This window comes from Anguilla anguilla, chromosome 9, assembly GCF_013347855.1.
Source record: "Anguilla anguilla isolate fAngAng1 chromosome 9, fAngAng1.pri, whole genome shotgun sequence".
Taxonomy (NCBI): domain Eukaryota; kingdom Metazoa; phylum Chordata; class Actinopteri; order Anguilliformes; family Anguillidae; genus Anguilla; species Anguilla anguilla.
In genome coordinates, this window is record NC_049209.1 from 4,719,695 (window position 1) to 4,741,849 (window position 22,155).

Sequence of the window (22,155 nt, forward strand, 5' to 3'; positions counted from 1 at the left end):
ACCGGCAGCTAAAAGGGGCCCTTTGAGCTTGTTAAATGTAGAGTGGAATACTTTTGAAATGTATTGCCGTGTAAATAAATGTGTGCACAAAGCATTTCAGAGCTTATAACACTATCGCTAAACTTCAAAACCTCTGCATTCATTTTCATGTTTTGCATTCTTTAAAAATGTTTTGATGTTTAAGATTCATTCAAATGTTTTCCATGACCAAATTGCCATTTTTATTCTCCATTCCTTTAATTCAGGTTCTTTTTCCTTACACTACAGTTTCTAAAAAAGTCCTGATACTCAATGATCTGCCAAAATTTCACTCTCCCTTCCTGTCAGATGTACTTGGAAGAGCTATTATTTATCCGTCTTTTCGATAAGCCAACACTGCTCTACTGTAAACAACTGATTAAAATGTGATTGGTCCACCTCTTTCAGCCTCCATCCCAACACTCATCGATATGTACCGCTATTTTTGATACCGTAAATCTCAATTTGTCCTGCAATTTGAAAATCGGAACACTACGTGCGATTTATTCTCCTCCCACCCTTGATGATATAGCCTTGCCAGGTCACGTAGTAGAGGCAGAAACCGCAGACTAGGCTTGATATGGTGCTAGACACTATCTAGTCTGTAGGTAATCAGAGCACTACTTTAGTCAGGAAAACGGTGAGCACTGTTGGTCTAAATGGCCGACGTTATGTTGCATGTATGTTTATTATATTATGTTATGTTACATGTTTGTTATGTTATGCTATGCTGTGCTAAACGATGCTATGCTATGTTATGCTATGCTAAGCGATGCTATGTTATGCTAAGCTATGTTATGCTATGTTATGCTAAGCGATGCTATGTTATGCTAAGCTATGTTATGCTATGTTATGCTATGCTATGTTATGTTATGTTATGCTATGCCATGCTATGCTATGTCACGCTATGCTATGCTATGCTATGATTGTTGGGCCAGCTGAAGAAGTTCTCATTCTGCTCGTTGCAAAGCCACGGTGCACCATGGTGCTTCGATTAAAGTCTGCGTTGCACTCTGCGAACTGTAAAAGAAATGCCCCAGCACAGGTAATGCTAGCGTTACTCATCACTCCCCCCTCTCCCGCCTCCCCCCCCCCCCCCCCCCCCCTTCTGGTCTCAGGTTCCTCCTTGGATTTCGGTGCACCTATCGGATCTCCGCTTGGACGCCTTCCCGCCGTCTTTCACCGAGCTGTAGCTCAGATCTCCGGTTTCCTCACGTTCCTTCGTCCTACCCACGCAACCCATACATTAGTCTGCCCTGTCACCGTCTGCACCAGGGCCGCCCAGCCCCGTTCCTGGAGATGTACCGTCCCCCCGTAGGTTTCCGTTCCAGCCGTGACAAATCACACCTCATTCAGCAGCTCGAGACCTGAATTGAGCTGCTAATTAGTAGTCAGGTGTGCCAATTTACGGTTGTAACGAAAAACCGACCGTTAGATCTCCAGGAACAGGGTTGGGCTGGTCTACACTGTGAGAAATCCCACTAGACTCCTGTATTTCAACTCGGGCAAAACAGCCTTCAATCCTTTAGACGCTTCTTTCTTCCAACAAAACGACTTTAAAAGGGAATGTCAAAAAAGTTTAAGATTTTTTTTAACGAACTAGCTAATTTGATATTGAACGAGTTGATATTGAACACAACTTCAATCTTTTCTCACAGCTTAGCTTAAACAAATTCTCTTTCTCTAATGCACAACTCAGTTGCTAGACGGGTCTTCTCTCTGGCCCCACATACATATACACATATATATCTGAAGCCCCGCCCCCCTGAGGAGGCGTGGCCTGGAGCCGGACTGGAAGTGGGAGGCGTGGCCTGGAGCCGGACTGGAAGTGGGAGGCGTGGCCTGGAGCCGGACAGGAAGTGGGAGGCGGGGTCCCGGCCTCACCTGGCAGGGCCTTGGCCCATTTGACGGCGGAGACGACTTGCAGGCCGCCCAGCCGGTTGAGGGCGGTCATGAGGCGGTTGGAGGTGTCGGGGATGGTGCTGTCGAAGCCGGCGTAGATGGTCTCGGGCTCGATGGCCTTCAGCAGCGACAGCATGGTGGGGATGAGCTGGGGCATGGATTTGGGCAGCAGCGCCCGCGCCCCCTCCTCCGCCATCGGCGGGACGGGCTCGGACGACGCCACCTGCTGGCCCTTCATCCTGATCAGCTTCTTCGTCTTCCTCGCTGGAGGCAGAGAGGCGCCGTTAACGTTCGGCAATCGCAAAATGGCTGATTTCGCTGTGCTTCCTCGTCTAAAACTGAACATTTCAAATGAATGGTTTAGCTTTTCGTTTTTATTTGTTACTTTAGGATTCGTTTGTTGACATTTGTGTTATGCGCTGGATTACGTCTTTGGATGCATTATTAAGTAGGAAAGGTTTTCTGAAAGGGACTTAAAAAAGTATTTTATCATGAATTCAAAAGGAGTCTATTGCATAGCAAAAAAAAAACATCACGTTTCATATCAACAAAATTCATAATTAAAAATTTCTGCCCATTGACTATTACTCGAAATATTTTCCCCCCACTTTGCTTCGTTTTCACTCCATAAATGTATTTGAAATAACAAAAAAACAAAAAGAAAAAAAAAACAGGAAATCATGTTCAAGTACCTCTAAACCAGAAGCAAATGCATTACTCATACACGAACAAGTAGATTGGCTGCCTGTCACAGTATGTACCGTACATTTGAGGTTAAAGGTCACCCTCAAATATTATCAACTTGCCTCTTTTCCTCTTTAATTTACTCTGTGAATGTTTCTATGGCAACTAAAAGCTTTCGTGGTAACACCTAGGATTTGGTTCTCCACCAATTCATCCATGTTTTTGTCCTGACTTTCTTTTTTTATTATTTATGCTTTTAGCTCAGCAAATAAATTGTTCAAATTCATAACCTTACACTACTTACGGTATGGCAATATAAAAATACAATTTTCCAACCAGTTCCAAATGCCCAAGGAGAACTGTATAAAAGTGAGCAAAATGTACACTGCACATAGGGCAGATGCCATCTTCCTAACATTTCTTTCTGTGAAAATACTATCATTTCAATTCCACAGCAAAGCAAGCCGTAGGACAAACACGGGCCCGTCTCTTCCACTTGGCTCTGGCACAGGAAGTGATGTCATAGGCAAGAGGGAATCAGAGGAACAGGGGAACGTGGGAGGGAATGATACTGCAGAGCTCTCTCTCTCTCTCCCTGTCTCCCTCACTCTCTCTCCCTCCCTCACTCCTCCTCTCTCTGTCTCTCGCTTGCTCTCTCACCCTCCCTCTCTCTCCCCCTCTCTCTCTCCCTCTCTCTTGCTCTCTCTCTCTCCCTCACTCTCCCTCCCTCACTCCTCCTCTCTCTCGCTTGCTCTCTCTCACCCTCCCTCCCTCTCTCTCTCTCCCTCCCTCTCTCTCCTTCCCTCTCTCCCCCCCCCCCCCCCCCCCCCCCACCTCCCGCCAGCTGTGGTGAGTCAGCGTTTACCTTCCAGGTTCATTCCCGCCTGGAGACACTTTCGGAAGCGGCAGGCGGGGCAGTTTTTCCGTCGGATCTTGTCGATGATGCAGTCGTTCCTCCCAGCGCACAGGTAATTGTGTTGACCTGGGGGAGCGAGGGCAGGTGCATGGTGACAAATGTCGTTCTGGGGCTGTTTTATCCCCCCCTCCAGCTCCCTACAGTAAAGTCACCCTGAACGAACCAATCCTGTAACATTATCGCCACTGATACCCATCTCAGCGCATCCGCACACATTAAACCATACGTGTTATCGCACCCGGGAATTAACATTAAAAATTAAAGCGCATGAGCACACATAAAGGCCGATGGAAATCACCAAGCACTTGTGAAAATACAGCGAGCTTGCAGCCTGCAGACATCCATTCCCCTTAAAAACCACATCTCCCAGAATGCCTGAAAAGTCAGAGGTCAGAGGTCACACGACAGCAAAGGAGGAAAGTCCAGGGGTCAGAAAGAGAAAGTCCTGCCATAAGTTTCTTCCACCCATGAACTCAGCCAGCTGATTTCACTAATTAGTTCTGCCTCCTGGCTGAAGAACTGAGCTAATTTTGCAAATCCAGGTCATTGGAACAACATACTGGGGAGGGCTTTTACTGTCTGAACCTGGATTTCCACCTGAGATAACCGAGGAAACGTACATGCATATTTAAAAAAAAAAAAAAAAAAAAAGAAGTTTATTCCGGTGTCTATTTTTAAAAACCTCCGTAGCCACAAAGACCGACCTTTCCTGTCCCTCAGAGAGGCGAATGTAAAACCACAGGCCTGGACCGAGGAGATCGATAACCACAGCTCCCCGAGTGGCCAGGAGGGTGCCCTGCGGGTGCTGTAGTCTTTTTTATTCCCCAGCCCGTTACGCACTGCCATGGCATCATTAAATTACCCGCTACGCTGAGAAACAGCCCTTAACAGGCGGTGTTCTTTACTCGATTCCACTGGCCCCTGGGGGAAATGTCAGACAAGCCACCCCCCCATACCCCCCCCCACCCCTCCCAATCCAAATCTTATTTATTCTGCGCTTTCGGTCAGAGACAGCGACTTTAAACAGGCCCGTGGAAGCAGAGACAGCCCAGTGTTTGCACTCCCTGCGAGTAAAACTAAGCAGAGGAACAGAAAAAAGGCCGAAATGGTGCCAGGACCTGGAAGCCCAGTTCAGCGTTGGAAAAAAAAAAAAAAAAATGGTTCGGTCCAAAATGAAGTGGGTTTGACGCTTCAATTTCTCTTCTCGTTCTCATTTCGTTTCGTCGATTCGTTTACTCGCCCCGTGGCCCATGTGACTCCCCATTGAGCAGCGGGGGCTCTGCGAGATCTTAACGAGGTAAAAACGAAAAAAAATCCCCAAAGGCCGAAACAAACAGACATGAACACATCTCCTCGTTAAGCAACAACCGAGCGAAATAATCAATTTTAAGCCCGGGCCCTTTGGGAAACGGGGAAATCCACTGTGTAAGTAATAGTGGACCGTGCGCCATCCATCACTGTACAACCATAGATTTTTACACCAGATTAATTGTTTTCCTTTGGGGGAAAAAAAAAGGCAGATGCTTTTCACCACACTCAGACTGACCCGTCACAACATACGTGGGTCCACTTTAAAAACCAACGTGCGCTCGTCTGGCGGTTTTTCAAAGCCATAAAAAATCAGGACTACGTTCAAATTTGCATTTGTCTTGTGGTTTTTAGAGCCATAAATTGGGACTATTTTTAAACGATTCGCGCTAGTGTTGCGGTTTATAAGTCATAAAACTATTTGAACTCGTCTTGCGGCTTTCACACCATAATAACCGACGTCTCAATCATTTACTCCTGTGGTAAAATAATGTGAGGCACTACTGAACTTAATAACTGTCAAGTGCTGGTAGAACAGGATCTGAGCGATGGGTCTGAATGTTTAAACAGGCCGGTTTGAGTCATACTGACGTGAGCAAACACTTATTCTAATTTCGCATAGTCCACAGTCACTTTATGACACAGGGAAGCAGGGAACACGTTAAATGTCAGGGCCACAGAAAATGCTCAATATTTAGCACAAGCTGCATGTGTGTTATTTCCAAAAAAAAGATTAAATCACAAACATTGTCGTCAGAATTCTTCCGGCATTGTAATGCGCCATCAAAGATCAAAGCTCATGACAGGAGAGGTAACAGGCGAGAACTTAAGGAAAAAAATTTACACTAGACTCTGAGAAAACAGGCACTGATCAATCAATCAATCAATCAAATCAATAAATCACTCAGTCAGTCAGTCGGACATGCATTTAAAAAGTCCTGAGGAAAGGCCGAGCAGGTTAATTTGTAGTTTTCAGTTAAAAGTTCAAAAGAGACAGAAAGTATTGGAGTCCCCTAAAGGACGCAGAAACAGTAGTAAAGGGGAAATGATTTATTTACCATCCGTGTTTTGTCGTGCTCTCCATCCTTCATCATTGCGAGAACAACCGCAGAAAATATGGGGGAAGAAAAACAAAAATAACAGATATAATTTCCCGCTGGTCAAATATCAGACATTAATACACTTTTGCATGAAGCAACCATTCTAAGAGGCCAATACAACAGTGAAAATGTACTTAATAAAAAACATACTCAATTACAGCTCAATGCCGTCATCATATCTGTTATTTTTGCATTTAATATTACTCGATGTTGCATGTACGCAAAATCAATGCTTTGTAATTTTTGGGGTCGTAGAAATATTGTCCATTGGAAATATTCTTGTTTAAATGTACCACATAATGCACTGATAAGAATGTGTTGGTTAGAAGGGAAATACATACTGTAAAGGAAAAAGGTTGCAGGTCAATTCATGAACAGTACTGACAAACTTTAGATTAAAACATATTCGTAAAACTAAAGGAAATCGTTCACCGGTCGCAAATTGGAAATGAGTCAAATTTTCTGAACATACACAGAGCGCATGTTTGGTCACATGATACTACCCTGAGCATAGCGTACATTGGCTCCGACAGAGCATTCCAGTGTTTTATGAACACAAACTTCTAAAATATGGGAAGGAAATAAGAATTTTATTTCTGAATGACTTCATGAATTTGTTAGACTGGGGATAAGTGGGAGTGTTCCTAACCCACACACAAAATATCACATACAAAAAAAAAAAAATAAATAAAAAAACATAAAAGGACCGATACACAGTTTCATTTAAGGCAGCTGAAAGCAAACAGCTGAGTTTCCGTGAACAGCAGGGACTGTTTGGCACAAGCGGGATCCCTCATGAAACAAAATGGAAGTGTTTTCCTGTGGCTCTTTAGAGCCGTTTTATCCCTCCCCCCCCAAAAAAAAACGTGAAATGGATGCTTATTAAAGGTTTTTTTTTTTTTTTTTTTTTTGCCTTAACAAAATCGAGGGCACACACAAGCAGAGAACACAATGATGTTCAGGGCTCAGGCCTAATTCTGAAACGCAACACAGCCAAGGGGAAGGTGAAGTCACGCCCCTTAGCAACAGTCCCCGCCTTTGATCCGCCGCCACGGAAACCAACTTAAAAGCACTTGCTTCAACTTCCCTCATAAGACATCCAAACAAAAACTCAGAGGTTTTGGCAGAGTCAACAGCCATGGCTGCCAAGCCATTAGCATCTCACACGCACTCATGCACACACCCACAAACACGCTCACACGCACACACACACACAAATGCGCGCGCGCGCGCACTCACACACACACACACACCATCCTCCCCAAACAGAGATGACCTGCATTGCTAATCATTCTATGCCACTGTAAGTACACAATGTTCTTTATCGCTGCAGAAAGACTGCCGTGGTTTTTTGTTTGGTTTTTTTTGATACTGCGTTATTCTGAACATCGATGCCCGCTATTCTGGTGGCAGCGGAAACTCCCCCACACAACTGCACACCAAAACTGCACGCAGGTCTGCGTCAGGCTGCAGCCCCGGAGCTTCTGCACGCAGGGAACGCATCGCGCGGTGGCACAGTTGTCTTAATCTAACCGGCCATCAGCATGTGCGAACCCAGCGAAAGCAGCCTTCCCAAGCTGACGCGACATCACCGCGCACAGCTGGCGTCACGTCGAGGCAACGCTGCAACACTGAGGGGACGTTCCAGTAACACCGTGAGAACGTTCTGTGTGTGCTGGGAATCGGCCCTGCCGTACAGCCGCGTTCTTCTGTGGGTATGCTGCTTACACAGAAGACCAGTGACTTCGAAAGCTGTACTGGTCTTTTTTAATGTGGGACGTCCTGTTTTTTTTTTTTGGGGTTTTTCTTTTTCTCTGAACTGTCATTCCAGAAAAATATAAATGTACTGTAGTATACAAAAAAAAATGTAATTAAATGATGTGCGTTCAATCACTCAAAGAATCACACAAATAAAACAAAATGAAATGAGTGAGGCACTTGTTTTGCAGTGGTTTTAAAAACATGCCAAATATGTCCTGATTTTTCAACAACAAGCCTTTGTCAAGATCAGTACAACCACTAGCTAACAAAGCTACCTATATATAAAATATATATTTAATTATTATTATTTTTTTTTAAACCAGGGCCTTTATTTATTTATTTATTTCCTGTTTTAAGCGTGTTCAGTTTTGCTGAGAATGCTCTGCTGGGAATTAATAACAGTAATAATAATAATGTACAACACATATCTTACACCTGTGTTAGAAGCTTGTAAAAGTGTATACCTGAAGAAAAAAAAACAATTCAGGTTGTACATTAACACTAAAAAAGTCCAAAATAGAACTTGAAAAATACAGCTACCTGCAACGATAAGATAAAACTGCTCACATGAAAACTGGAGCATGGAGCCACAAGTTGTTTAACAGCCGTCTGCTAGGGACCACCAGTCTCAACAACAGCCCAAATGGAACAAACAGTGCAAATTGGCCCCATATGTGTTTGGAAGTTGTTTGAACAATACCGCTGTCAAAATGTGTGTTCACACAACATATTCTCACAAACAGAAACACCAAACAACCTCCAAATAAACATGCACAAGAATAAACAGATTAATCGCCGCTTTCTCTGCGAATCCTTCCAGCTCGCACACACTGGAGGAGCGGTACCTATCCCATAACGCCCTGCAAACCTTTAAAAGAGAAGAGGAAGAAGAAGAGGAGGAGGAGGAAGAACAGGGGCTCACCTTCCACGGCCCTCTTGAAGAACACCTTGCAGCTGCCGCAGGTGAGCACGCCGTAATGGCAGCCGGACGCCTCGTCCGAGCACACCAGGCAGATCTTGTGCGTCGCGCCGCTCTTCGAGGACCCCGCGGACGCGCTGGCCGTGGCCTCGGTCCGAGGGGCGTGGCTGCGGGACCAGAGAGAGAGAGAGAGACGGCCGCGTGAAAAACCACCCTTGGCGAAACGTCACCAACACACACCTACCAAAGGGTCATTTGTAAATGGACTTCATTAATATATATATAGCGCTTTTATCGAAAGCGCTTTACAATTGATGCCTCTCATTCACACATACACCAACGGTGAAAGGCTGCCATGCAAGGTACCAATCAGCACGTTGGGAGCAATTAGGGGTTGGGTGTCTTGCTCAGGGACACGTCGACACGCCCAGGGCGGGGGATCGAACCGGCAACCCTCCGACTGCCAGTCAACTGCTCTTACCTCCTGAGCTATGTCGCCCCTATACCAGGAACACTGGACGGGACCTGTCACTGTAAATAGGCCTTAACAGTACACTGCTATTTGCTCGAGTATCGATTTATACATCATGCGGTGCTCAACAATAGCAAAAATATTTGCGAAGAGGACAATGGCTATTGTGCTCCCAGCCGCCCAAGCTAATCCTCATTCTGACCCGGGGGAACTGTCGGTTCAACGAGGATGACCTAAAGAAGCCGCAGGTTAGCTCTCAAGGTTAGCGTTGTGTTGCCACGCAACTGTGCACACATAGCGAAACCGTACGGTCAGCACACAATGAAACCGTACAGTCAAAAAAGAAACTACAAAACCTATTTACAGTTGAGATAATTGCCTATTCAGCAGAGGGCTGCAGGGTGTGGCGGTGTGGCTGTTGAAGAGAGGGAAGGGCAGGGGGAAAACGTGCACAGCGTGACATGCCGGTGCGTCAGATCTGCGTTGGGACAGACACCGGGAGCCGTGTGAAACTGCGGCATCGGTTAACGCACAGGCATTGTGAGGACCAGGCGGGCCAGCAGCAGTACGGACCAGCTGCTGCGGGGCCTGACGGCACAGGCCATTACGCCAGCCAGCGAGACGTTTACGGTGACCCAGACGAGAGATTACCCAGGCCTGCACAAGTAGCCGCACAGCCTCTTGGGCAAGGAATGGGCGGAGTCTTCTGATGTTGTCTAGGGAGAGCCTGCAGGACCGGGTGATTAGTGGAAGACACCGTAGAGCCACATAAAGTGACTGAAAAGCATCTTCGCGGAAACCTTTGCAGGGAGGAATAGGGGGTTCAGCCTTCCCCAGGCTGAGATTCAGGCGGAGGGTGGACATCAAGGCTGAAGGACAGCAGAGATCAGAGGCTGAACATGGGCCTCAGAGGGAGGGAGAAACTGAGAAAAAGAGTTCAGTGTCATCAGAACAGCAGTGAAATAACGTGCCATGAGCAGAGGCACCTGACCCAAGTGATTTTGTGTCCTGAAAAAAGAGGAGGGGGCCAAGCGGCAGGCCATGTGGGACACCGGTCAAGTGAACTGGGAGCAGGAGACAGATCCCCCCCCACCCCCCCCCCCCCCCCCCCCCCCTTCAAGGCCACATGATAGGATTGGCCAACAAGACATAAGGCGAACCACGTGGGGGCGGAGCCTCAGAGTTCCATCTCCACAAGGGATCGACCGGCGACTGACGGCACAGCAAGCAGCGAACAAGCTGAGCACGGAACGAGGATGGAGGGGGTATGGGATGAGGATGGAGGGGGCACGGTATGAGGATGGAGGGGGGGCACGGAATGAGGATGGAGGGGGGACGGAATGGGGATGAAGGGGGCACGGTATGAGGATGGAGGGGGCACGGTATGAGGATGGAGGGGGCACGGAATGAGGATGGAGGGGGCTGAGCGACTCGGCTCTCGCTGCGTGAAGAGCCTCTCGATCTCTGAGGGCAGCGGTCTCCGCCGGGTTTCTTAATGACAGGAAGTAGCACTGGTCCCTCTTAATGGTAGCGGGGGCCGGGCCGGTTGGCAGAGAGCATTCAATAAGAGCGGAGATGAAAGGAGGGGATGGCCTCAGAAATGGATGGGGGGGGGGGGGGCGGCGAGGGGTAGAAGAGAGTTAACAGAAAACCTCCACCACCACCACCACCAACAACAACAAAAACAACATGAAAGAAAACTATTTTTGACCCCAAATTGAGTTTTCCACTGGGGTTACGCCGTATTTCCTAAGGAGATGAAACACATGCGTGACAATACGAACCACGAGGCTAACACTGTGTACGTAAGGCTGGCATTTCAGACGCAGACATCCACTGGCCATTCTTACGCAACGCACAGCAATGGGAATATTAAGGTTGGTGTCACTGGTTTTACAGCCAAATGGGGTTACAGTACCTATAAATATAAGCTATCGGCAGTTCCACAGAAAATGTCGAGGCACTGCGCAAGATAGCGTTTTGCACATTTAACCCAAAACTAGCTACAGGGACAAGTTGCCATTTTGAAATCGTTTGTTATTTGTTATTGCCATAGAGCCGAGTAAACACTAGCACTGACCAATGCCGCTGCCACATTGTAAATAGCGTAACTGGCTCTCCATGCGACATTATTTGAGATGGACAAGCCCAGAAAGCTTAACTCCTTAAGGTGCGAGATGACAAATATGTGATTATAATGTTCTTAATTAAACATTCTAATGCCGATGTCACAATCACCACTGGCAACTGAAAGCAGTGGAGGTTCTGGAACGCTGGCTTAGAATTCTGAAGACAAAAGAAACATTCCAACCTTGCTCTTCAAAGGGTTAAGACAAAGAGCTCACCATCACACTGCAAGAAGCATCATAATGCAATCTGAACATATTGTTTTGTTCATGGTGCCTCAGCCCTCCCACGGTTAGTGTGTAGACCTGGCCTGCATGTTTACAACACTGAACACCTGGAATAAACCAAATACCTAACATCCATTCTGCCCAAACCGAGAAGGGGGTGGGGGCGATGGAAAAAGCAGCTAAAGGTAAGATGACTCATTAAGGCTGGTGAGGGTTGCTAGGATGCGATCCAGCAGCCCCATGATAAGCCCCATGATGACTGAGAACCGGCGCATTCTGGGATATATTTAGGGCCTGCACGCACGGGAGAGCGCAGGACAGCTGCGCAGCAGAACACCAACGCGGACCAGAGCGGCAGAAGCAGACGAAAGATAAGAAGAGATAAGATAAGGAAAGATAAAATCTCATCTGCTCCCGGTATAACAGCAGCGTCTCATAAGCTAGGGTTCGGGACTCAAAAAGGGTCCCGGAATGAGTCCTCCAGGCTACGCGAGCATTTGCACCAGACAGGTCCCTGAAAGGTACCGAATTTAAAATTTGAACCACAACGCCAGGATGCATTGAAAATGTAGGTCCTCATGTTAAAAAGTTTAAGGGCCAGCGTGTGGGGACAGCGTGTGGGGACAGTCTGTGCGAACTGCACGGCACCGCAGAGAGCTGCACGCTCAGCGCGGCGGCGGCGGCGGCGCGGGGGAAACGGGTCACGGGACCGTGATGACTCACCCGCGCGCGCGCCGCGAGCCGCGGAGCGAGGACACGGAGCTCGGCGGCGGAGACGGCGGGGTTCGCACGGCCCCGCGCCCGGGACACGCCGCCGCCGCCGCGCGGGAAGGGGGGGGGAGCGAATCGGGTCGCGCCGCGCTTCGCGGAACAGCCCGGCGTAGGCCCCGTCTCTCTCTCTCTCTCTCTCTCTCTCCGCAGCCCGGGCACAGGCTGCACATTCCTGCCCGTGTTTACATCCACGTTCTGTGAATCAGAGGAGCTCTGTTCTGTGAGGTCAAGAGAGCAGCCAGTTCTTTTTTTTGTGGCTTTTTTTGTTTTTTTTAAACAGTCCTTTTCGCTTTGAAGAAAAAAAAAATATGCGAAAAGAACAATCTGGGGGGTCACGTGTCTTCAAACGAGGTCGCTAGGAGGGAGGACGTACAGTAGAGCAGCCGCAGAAGCCAGCATTCTCAGAATTTGGGACGCACTTCCTGTTCCGGCCAGAGGGTGGCGCCTGACTTACGAGCAGGGCCTCTCTCTCTCTCGCTCTCTCTCTCTCTCCAGCTCCCGGGTCCCAGCGTGTGCTGGCCCCTCGGCGGGAACACCAGGACCCCGGGCGTAAACACCCCCCACCCCCGCGCCCCCCCTCCCCCCCTCCCCCCCCCAGCGTGCACGTGTGCCCGTTACATCACCGGGCGGGCGCATGAACGAACCGGCAAAATATGAGCGCAGGAATGCGGCCCGGCGAGTCCCGCCTCGCCGACCTGTGAAAATCACGGCCCCCGCTTTTCAGATCCGCGCTCCGATTCGGCTGCTGCAGCGCCTCCCGCACGGCGGCGTCTGCCTGCCCCCCCCACCGCCCCACTCCCTGCCCACAGCACTCCAGATAAGACAGGCAGCAATGCTAAAGCTCCTGTGAGCAGGCGCTAATGATGATATCGGATGCTCGATGCGGACTCTCTCTTCAGACAGATTCGTATATTTGCCGGCTTCACTTGAGCCGGTTACTCATTTGCCTGGCAAACGTCCTTATCCACGGTGACCTCATTAGCTGCAGCCAGCTTAGCGTGATAAAGGGCACGCGAGCTCGCCAGGGAACAGAAACGCCACCCTCACAGCTATAAGCAGTGCTCCTGAACTAGAACACAACCTAGCTCCTGAACTACCATGCAACACTGCCCCTAGACTACCATGCAACCTAGCTCCTGAACTACAATGCAACACAGCTCCTAAACTACCATGCAACCTAGCTCCTGAACTACAATGCAACACAGCTCCTAAACTACCATGCAACCTAGCTCCTAAACTACAATGCAACACAGCTCCTAAACTACCATGCAACCTAGCTCCTAAACTACAATGCAACACAGCCCCTAAACTACCATGCAACCTAGCTCCTAAACTACCATGCAACACAGCTCCTCGTCTACAATGCAACACAGCTCCTAAACTACAATGCAACACAGCCCCTAAACTACCATGCAACCTAGCTCCTAAACTACAATGCAACACAGCCCCTAAACTACCATGCAACCTAGCTCCTAATCTACCATGCAACACAGCTCCTAAACTACCATGCAACACAGCTTCTGAACTATCATGCAACACAGCTCCCCAGAGTGTGTTATGTAACCTAGACATCGAACCACATCGAAATAACAAGCCAATAAAAAAAAATTTGGCCTCTTCGTGCACAGTCAAGTCATTGAAGCACATCGATGTTACTGAGCGTTCATTTTTACATGACAGGAGCATGATTTTTCAGCAGTAACTGGTCACACTGGTTGTAAGCTACAGGCCTTCATTTGCATAGCACTGCTAAGCTAACCATTCAAAGTCACAGTCACAATATCGGTTTCGGCTGGGCTGGAAAAGCTTGCTTATTATCCGCCGGTAATTTGTCTAGTGCTTTATCTTTATTTATGTCCCTTCAAACTGCATTAGCCTACATTTTCATACCCACCACCCCATCCCCCAAAATCTTATAGCCACAGTCATAAGCGTGCCCAAGCGAGATCCTGGAGCGTTTCTCCATGCTGAAAACTGCACGGCAAAGGCGGCACAATATTTGGCAAAAACACATCCAGCTGTGTACCAATTTTGGGTGGAAACCCCCACCCCACCCTCACCTCCGAACAGGTGAAGCGTTCACGAGATTCCTGGAGAAATAAAGCAAGGAGAAAGAGCCACACACAGCACCGCCGGGGTTTTTCCACTTGATCCGTGTGCTCATGCGCTGCGTAACGCCGAATCTGAACTCCTGCCACCTGGCAGCCATTTTGGGCTTCCAAGGGCAAATAAGAATATTCATAAGAAGTCTTTTGTCCCAAATGCGAGTAAGAGTCCTTCAATGGGGAGCTGGGGAGCCCTGTGCTCCTGCTACAGCGCTGGCACAGTTCTCAGTTCAGTGCTCAAGCGACCGTCTTTTAAAAACATTTGCTGTGTTTTGCACTTCAGTACTTTTTTCTTTCATGCCATTTTATGGCCTGAAGCCACAGGCCAGTTTCCACTGCGCGGACAGTGAAGTTTCGCGCTCGTGTCTGCGATCTCCAGGCGGCTGAAGGGAGGAGTCGCTGCTCCAGAACGTCTTCCCCGCCTGCTCCTCCACCCACCCTCCTCTTCCTCCCTGGACCTCCGCACAGAACCGCCTCTCTTTTTTTGGGGGGGCGTTTGTGGGTCCTGTTGCCAAACTGGACGGAGCCAGGTGGCGTGCCAGATCCCTTTACGTAATGGAGACCGAGGACATAACTTTTTATTTTTTTTTTTTACAGTTTTAAAAAATATTTTTACAGTTACTTTATTCGAAGCACTGCAGTAATCCTCCAACAATCACACGCAATCTATTATTTTTGCAAGTTAGCCTATACGTTACATCATTGCCATAATATCCTTGTTTTTATCCACAATGTTTTATATATTTCCATACCGTATTTTCAGATATTCAGTACGACCTTATCTACACGCTTCTAAACCCTTTATGACTTCATTGCACACGGGATGATTATTGATTTGTTTTTCCACGCCGGATTTTCCTTTCGCTGTTTAAGATTGCTGTTCAACTGCCGTCTGGTGTTCAGTCTGCATATCCCGCCATTTTGCTGACAGGGCTCCTGAAACAGGTTTGGTGCTGAGTGGCGCACTTCAACGTCAAATGATGCAAATACAGTTTAAACAAAAAAAAAAAAAACCGCAGATGGGCCACTTTACTTGCATTTTGCATTCCTTACTTTTTTTTGGCTGGACCCCAACAGCGGGGCCAGCCCTACAAACTGCGAATGTCTGTGACTGAGCCACTGAGCGATGAAGTTACGCCATTGGTCGGCCGGAGAGGTCCAGCCATATAACTAGGTTTTGACCTGGTCTTGTTTTAGGTTATTCAGACAAAAGCAGATGAGGGGGGGGGGGGGGGGGGGGGGGGGGGGGGGGGGGGGGGGGGGGGACCAGAGACAGGAGGACTGTCGGGTCGGGTTTCAGTTGGCGGGAATTGAACCGATTGCTCTACAGCTGCGAAAAAAACAACAAAAAAAAAACACAACCGTTCCAACAACCGCCACGGCGAAGATCAAACGACCGCTCGCCCACCTGCATCACAGGACGGGACTCTCTGATGCAAACAAAACCGACATGATTCAGCACAAAACACCAAAGAAGAAGTCCCCACAGGAGGACTATCAGTCTACCTCAGGGGGGCCTCTCAAACCACAGGCCTGTAAGCTTTTATTCTTTTTTTTTTGTTTTTTTTTGTGGTGTCTTTTCAAATCAGCAGCCACTTCAGGCCTTGGGAAACAAGGTGTGCAGACTCCTTAGCCAATCAAAGACTTAGGTTAAGCACTTAAGTGCAGAAGCCAGCAGGCACAGCGGCCCTCCAGGATTTGAGTTTGCGACCCCTGGACTACGTGAACCTACAACCGCGAAACAATACAGCGTCAGGGCCGAAACACACCGGTCCAGGCACCAGCAGTTAGCGTGTATGAAACTGCATGCCGCCCTGTAAGTGCTAACCAAGCTCAGGCACGTGACTTACTCAGATGTTATAGCCTACATGCTGTATTTATGTCTTCGCTGATACAGCTTTTGCAGACAGAAGTACATACTATCAAAAGGGTGACAAGAATAGAGCTACTAAAATTGAAAGCGGTCTGCTTTCATTCATAATATTTAATTATTACATAATATTTTTCTAAACCACTATTACCGTCATCCAATATTATACACACGTTCACCACAGCAAGGACCACAAGGCTAACTGACCTGGTTACTGGGAGGCCATTTTGGCATGCAATACGAAGCTACTTTCAGTTAGAAAGCCTTTCATTGTTTTCTGATGCTAACAATTCATGCTAAAGGTTCGTGTAGATGGAAAATTCCCTAAAATTACTCTGTTTAGGGATGGATACTACATTGTATTAAAAAGCAAAAAAATATATATTTACATAGCCTACATTTTTTGGTGAACACACAACAGTGTACAGTTATATAATAACCTCCAATTTAATGAGATGTTTTGGGTTTTGTTTTTTTTTTTTTACCTCGCACCTGTATGTATGTTTGGCTTTCCCTTTCATAATTACAATCCTGTTAGCATCAGCGCTAATCTGCCGTAATCTCTTGACCCGACACGAAAGCTCAGGGAGAATACAAGCCAGAACGCCGGCCGCGCCACTCAACCATAAACAAAGCAGGGCTAACTGGTTAGCATCCAGGCTTTGCATCACAACTACGTCTCACGTCCCACAAAAACTCCCAACGGCCCCTCAGGAATAATAAAAACGCACAAACGCAAATTTGCATTTGGCGGTCACAGGAAAGGGAAGCGCGCGGACGTCATTCTTCAGCTCGTGAATCTAGGGCCTTCGCGAACCACCTCCGTGGCACGAGAGGATTTAGCGCTGGGCCTCACAGACAAGGCCTCCTCGCACCTCTGAGCCCCTAAAATCCGACCGAGATCTTCCATGACCGCACGGTGCCTTTTTTACGGACCAACGTATGAACTTAATTGCGACAGAAGCTGTCACTGGCGCTGAGACGCTAAAGTTTGGAATTACAGGGGGACCATTCCTTCTGAGAAATGCTTTTTTGAGTTTCAAATTTTTAAAAAAAAATTTAAAAAAAAAAATTTTTTTTGCTTCTTTTATTTGTGGACGCCCTTCGCTGTAAATCAGTCACCCATAACTTACGCAGGCTTTACGAACGGACGTCCAGCGTGTTAGCGCTACCCACGCACTGAGGCAGGCCGAGCACGATGTGCGTGACAGGCGAAAAGCGAAAGGGAAAAGGTCAAGGCGTTTTGGGCGATTAAGGAAATATTCCACGACCTTTCGCAGAAAAACGTCCGCCGCTCGGCCGCTCTTCCACGACTTTCCAGCGTCACATTTTTTAATGGATTTTCCAAGGCTTTTGGAAAGCACTGCGGTGGATGTAAATACATAAATCTGAGGTCACTTCCTGTGGGGAGCAGAGCCCCAGAGACGTCCCCAGAGGAAGTCGGCACTCAAGAGTATAAATAGAGCGTCAGTGCGAGCCGCCCTTCGAGCGCTGCGGTGTTACTTGAGGAGACGCGCACACGGACTCCACCCTCACGGCCAGAGGGGGCGCCGTCTCTCATTTCCCTCTTCTTGTACACTGGCCACCCGGGGGGAGAGAGCCTCTGGACGGACCCTAATGACTCACTCCACCCACTGCCATTTAAAAGCTCAACTGCCAACTCAACTCAGTGCTCAACTGCCAACCGCGGACGCACCGCAGCTTTGCGTCTCTCCTGTATTGCATGTCAGTGTGCGTTACTGCGAGGGACGGGGCCACAGCAGAGAGAGGAGAGAAAAGGAACGACCCGCTGGCGGAGGAGAGGAGAGGAGCCGCGTGCGTCCGCCGTGGCCGATCCGCTTTCAAAACACACCGCCATCGTGACAAGAGTCTCAGAGGGGGGGCGGGGGGGGGGTCAGAAAATGATATGCGCTCGACCCCGTTAACCCGCTCCCCCACGGGCCAAAGCCCCGCCCACTGGCCTCCTGTGACATCACGCGGTTCCGTTTCCATTCTGAAGCGGGTTCTGGAACCTGAAGGCCAGGTGGCCCCCCCTCCCCTGGTGCAGCCCCCCCATCCCCCCCCCCCCCCCCCCACCCCCGGTGCAGTCGGCAGTTGGGAGCGGGAGGCTGTTATATAACGCTCACATTACCAGGAGAGCTGCTCTGCCCCGCTCCCGCTCCACCAATCACGTCGCTCCATGCACAGACAGTACAAAGGAGGTCATGCAGTGGGGGATTATCTGATTCATCCAGCCGGAGACGAGCGGGTGCAGACACACACACGCACGCGCGCACGCACAAACACACACACACACACACACACAGAAACGCATACAAACCCATAAAAAAACATACACAGAAACACACACACAAACATACACAGACTTATACAGACACAGAAGTATGCACACACAGACACACATGCACAGGCACGCACACACACACACACACACACAGGCATGCACAGGCACGCACACACATGCACACACACACGCATGTGCACATGCACAGGCACGCGCACACACACACACACACGCACGCACGCGCACACACACACACACACACAGGCACACACACACACACACACACACACAGGCACACACACTCACACACACACACGGGGTCCTTTGGTCAGGAGACACAGAGATGGGGATGAGAAAGCTGTGCTTGTTTCAGACTCACGTGATGAGTGTGGACAAGCCACAGCGGGCAGGTCCGTCTAGCGCGGCACTACAAAGCAAATCAACGGTTAAAACACGCGGCCAATCACAAAAAAGCCCTTTCGCAAGACACCGCGGCTTCCTCAAACGCGCTCAGAGGTGACTATTCCTCTTTCGCCATCTCGCGCCGTCAAAGCCCTCATTTATGCAAAATTAAAAATATGAGGATTCCCATTAAGAGGCCATTTCGCCTGACGCCCCACGCTAAGCACCGGACACTCACAAAAGGCTGGGAGTTCTGTACGGGCTCAGTCTTCTAATTAATTGGTCACTTGCTGGCCCTCATTATTAAGAGGCCCTTTCATTGGGCAGAATAGTAGTCGATTGTTTCCCTTCAGCCACACACACACACACACACACACACACACACACACACACATGTGCCCTGGCGCGGTCGAGCAGCTGAACGTTGGTCACGTGCCGGGGCGAAGGCCCGTGCGGCTCCGCCTGCAGCTCCTTGCGGCTTCTGTTTGAGAAATATAAAGGCCTTATCGCGCGCAGGCGCTCGGCGAGATCTGATATTTCTGCTTCTTCCCGAAGCAGCTCGGCGCTGCCGCACCGACGCACCGCGGAACCGGGGAAGGCCGAGCTCACGCGAACGCCAGCGAGCCGCGAAACCGAGAGAGACAACGGCAAACGCAACGTCCGCTCGCGTGCGCGAACACACAATATGGGAATCAAGGAATAATACCGTATAACCCTGAAGAGCTGTAAATAAAGGGATAATACTGTATAGCACTGAATAACTGTAAATAAAGGAATAATACCGTATAACCCTGAAGAGCTGTAAATAAAGGGATAATACTGTATAGCACTGAATAACTGTAAATAAAGGAATAACACTGTATAACCCTGAAGAACTGTAAATAATGGAATAATACTGTATAACACTGAATAACTGTAAATAAAGGAACAACACTGTATAACACTGAATAACTGTAAATAAAGGAATAACACTGTACAACACTGAAGAACTGTAAATAATGGGATAACACTGTATAGCACTGAATAACTAAATAAAGGATAACACTGTATAACACTGAATAACTGTAAATAAAGGAATAACACTGTACAACACTGAAGAACTGTAAATAATGGGATAACACTGTATAGCACTGAATAACTGTAAATAAAAGGATAACACTGTATAGCACTGAATAACTGTAAATAAAGGGATAACACTGTATAACACTGAATAACTGTAAATAAAAGGATAACACTGTATAGCACTGAATAACTGTAAATAAAGGGATAACACTGTATAACACTGAATAACTGTAAATAAAGGAATAACACTGTATGGCACTGAATAACTGTAAATAAAAGGATAAGATTGTATAACACTGAATAACTGTAAATAAAAGGATAACACAGTATGACACTGAATAACTGTAAATAAAGGGATAACACTGTATAGCACTGAATAACTGTAAATAAAGGGATAACACTGTATAACTGTAAATAAAAGGATAACACAGTATGACACTGAATAACTGTAAATAAAGGGATAACAGTCTGTGCCACTCAATCAGAAGAGCCAGAGCTGAGTAGCCGGGTGCATTTCAGGACAGATGTCGTTACTCATGATGCTCGTGTTGTTCTGAGAATTTTGGCATTTGGTGTTGAAGTGTGCAAGACAAACAGGACGCGGCGTACTGTCACTGTGGCCTGTGGCCGACGCCATGGCCACCAGCGGACCGCGGCGAAGGTTGACAGCCGTGCATTCAGGCAGGCAGGGAAGGCCGAAGAACCTGGCTTCCAAATCAGCACGGGAGAATGTTTAATTAAAGCCAGGGATCCAGCTGCATCCGCCCCCAAACGCATCCCCGCCGCACGTAGACCACAGAATCTCAATCTTCAGAAGACAATTTCTCATGATCAGGTCCGGCCACAGCCCGTGCAGCAGATTAATCACAGAACTTAAAACAAACAAAAGCCTCCACAGCACATTATCTTGGCTCAAAGGCAAAAAACAACAAAAAAAACAAAAACAAAGAGTTTAATGATGACATCTGGAGGGGTGACTGACCAGAGTAATCCAGTTCACATCCGAGAGAATGACGTATGTCAGGATGAATACCGAACCTCACCATGCCATGGTGCACACTATACGGCCAAAAGTATGTGGACACCTGGCATCCAACATCTCATCAAAAATTATGGGCAATAATATGAAGTTGGTCCACCATTTGCTGTGATGATAACCTCCACTCTTCTGGGGAGGCTTCATACTAGACGTTGGAGCATTTCTGCAGGGATTTGCTTCCATTCAGCCAGAAGAGCATTAGTGAGGTCGGGCACTGATTGGGCGATTAGGCCCGGCTCACAGTTGGCTTTCCAACTGATCTCAAAGGTGTTGGACGGGGATGAGGTCCGGGTTCTGCGCAGGCTAGTTTTAAGTTCTTCCACACCGATCCCAACAAAACCATTTCGGGGAACGAGGGACAAGGCATTCTCTAAGGCCACCTACGTCAAAGGAACATCAACTAAGGACCGGTGAAGAGGCGGAGCTAAAAAGTTTGATCCAACGCTTTCAGAACAAGGGAAGAGAAAACACTACTCTAAGCAACATTGTGACAGCAGCCCAGCCAGCTAGCCACAAGTCACATTAGGAGGCTGAACGCCAAACTGCAAGCTTCTACGGTTGCTAATAGCGCAGCCTTGCTCTCAGTGTAAGCCAGGTATAACTCAGAATGTTTGCAAATGTGGGCAGGATTTTGCAAAAGCCCAGCTATTCAGGCATGTTTACATGAGATTGGCGTTCCATTAAAAGGCAGGTCCAATACTTCAGATTAAATTTAATAAGTGTTGAGTTTCAGTCAAATTAAGTTGCCACTACAATTTTAGAAAACAAAAAAAATATATTTTTTTAAAAGACGTTCTATTTTTGTCACATAAAGCCGGCCTGTTAAGTGTGAAAACAAGGTGTTTAAATTATCACAACATCAGCATTTATGAAAAGAGGGAGGAAAAAAAACAGCAGCCATGTGATCATTAAAAAAAACATCACGTGGCAGCTGCATGGTCTTGCTACTGATTGGCTGTGAAATCGACCCCCGACAGACATGAGTGGTCAGTTTTTCCCCCCTCTCCCTTTCCCCAAAAGCATTTCACATGGCCTTTGAAGTTTAGAGGTTCACTACCAGGTCAGGTGTGATGAGAGAAAAAAGGTCAAAAAATAAAATAATAAAAATACACAACGAGCTGCATAGTGGCAAAGATTCCTACCGTGCTCTGAAAAGAAAAAGAAAATTGATAATTATCGCAAGCTGAG

The 22,155-nt window shown here is 47.9% G+C and overlaps 1 protein-coding gene across 1 annotated transcript in view; it reads right to left on the bottom strand.

Moving 5' to 3' along the window:
* The window catches only part of LOC118234954 (glucocorticoid receptor-like), a 76,267-nt gene that overhangs the window by 11,076 nt on the left and 43,036 nt on the right, over positions 1-22,155 (bottom strand). The window contains 4 exon segments of the mRNA XM_035431846.1: positions 1,903-2,184; positions 3,470-3,586; positions 5,887-5,913; positions 8,612-8,775. Of these exon segments, the coding sequence (XP_035287737.1) occupies positions 1,903-2,184; positions 3,470-3,586; positions 5,887-5,913; positions 8,612-8,775 (590 nt within the window).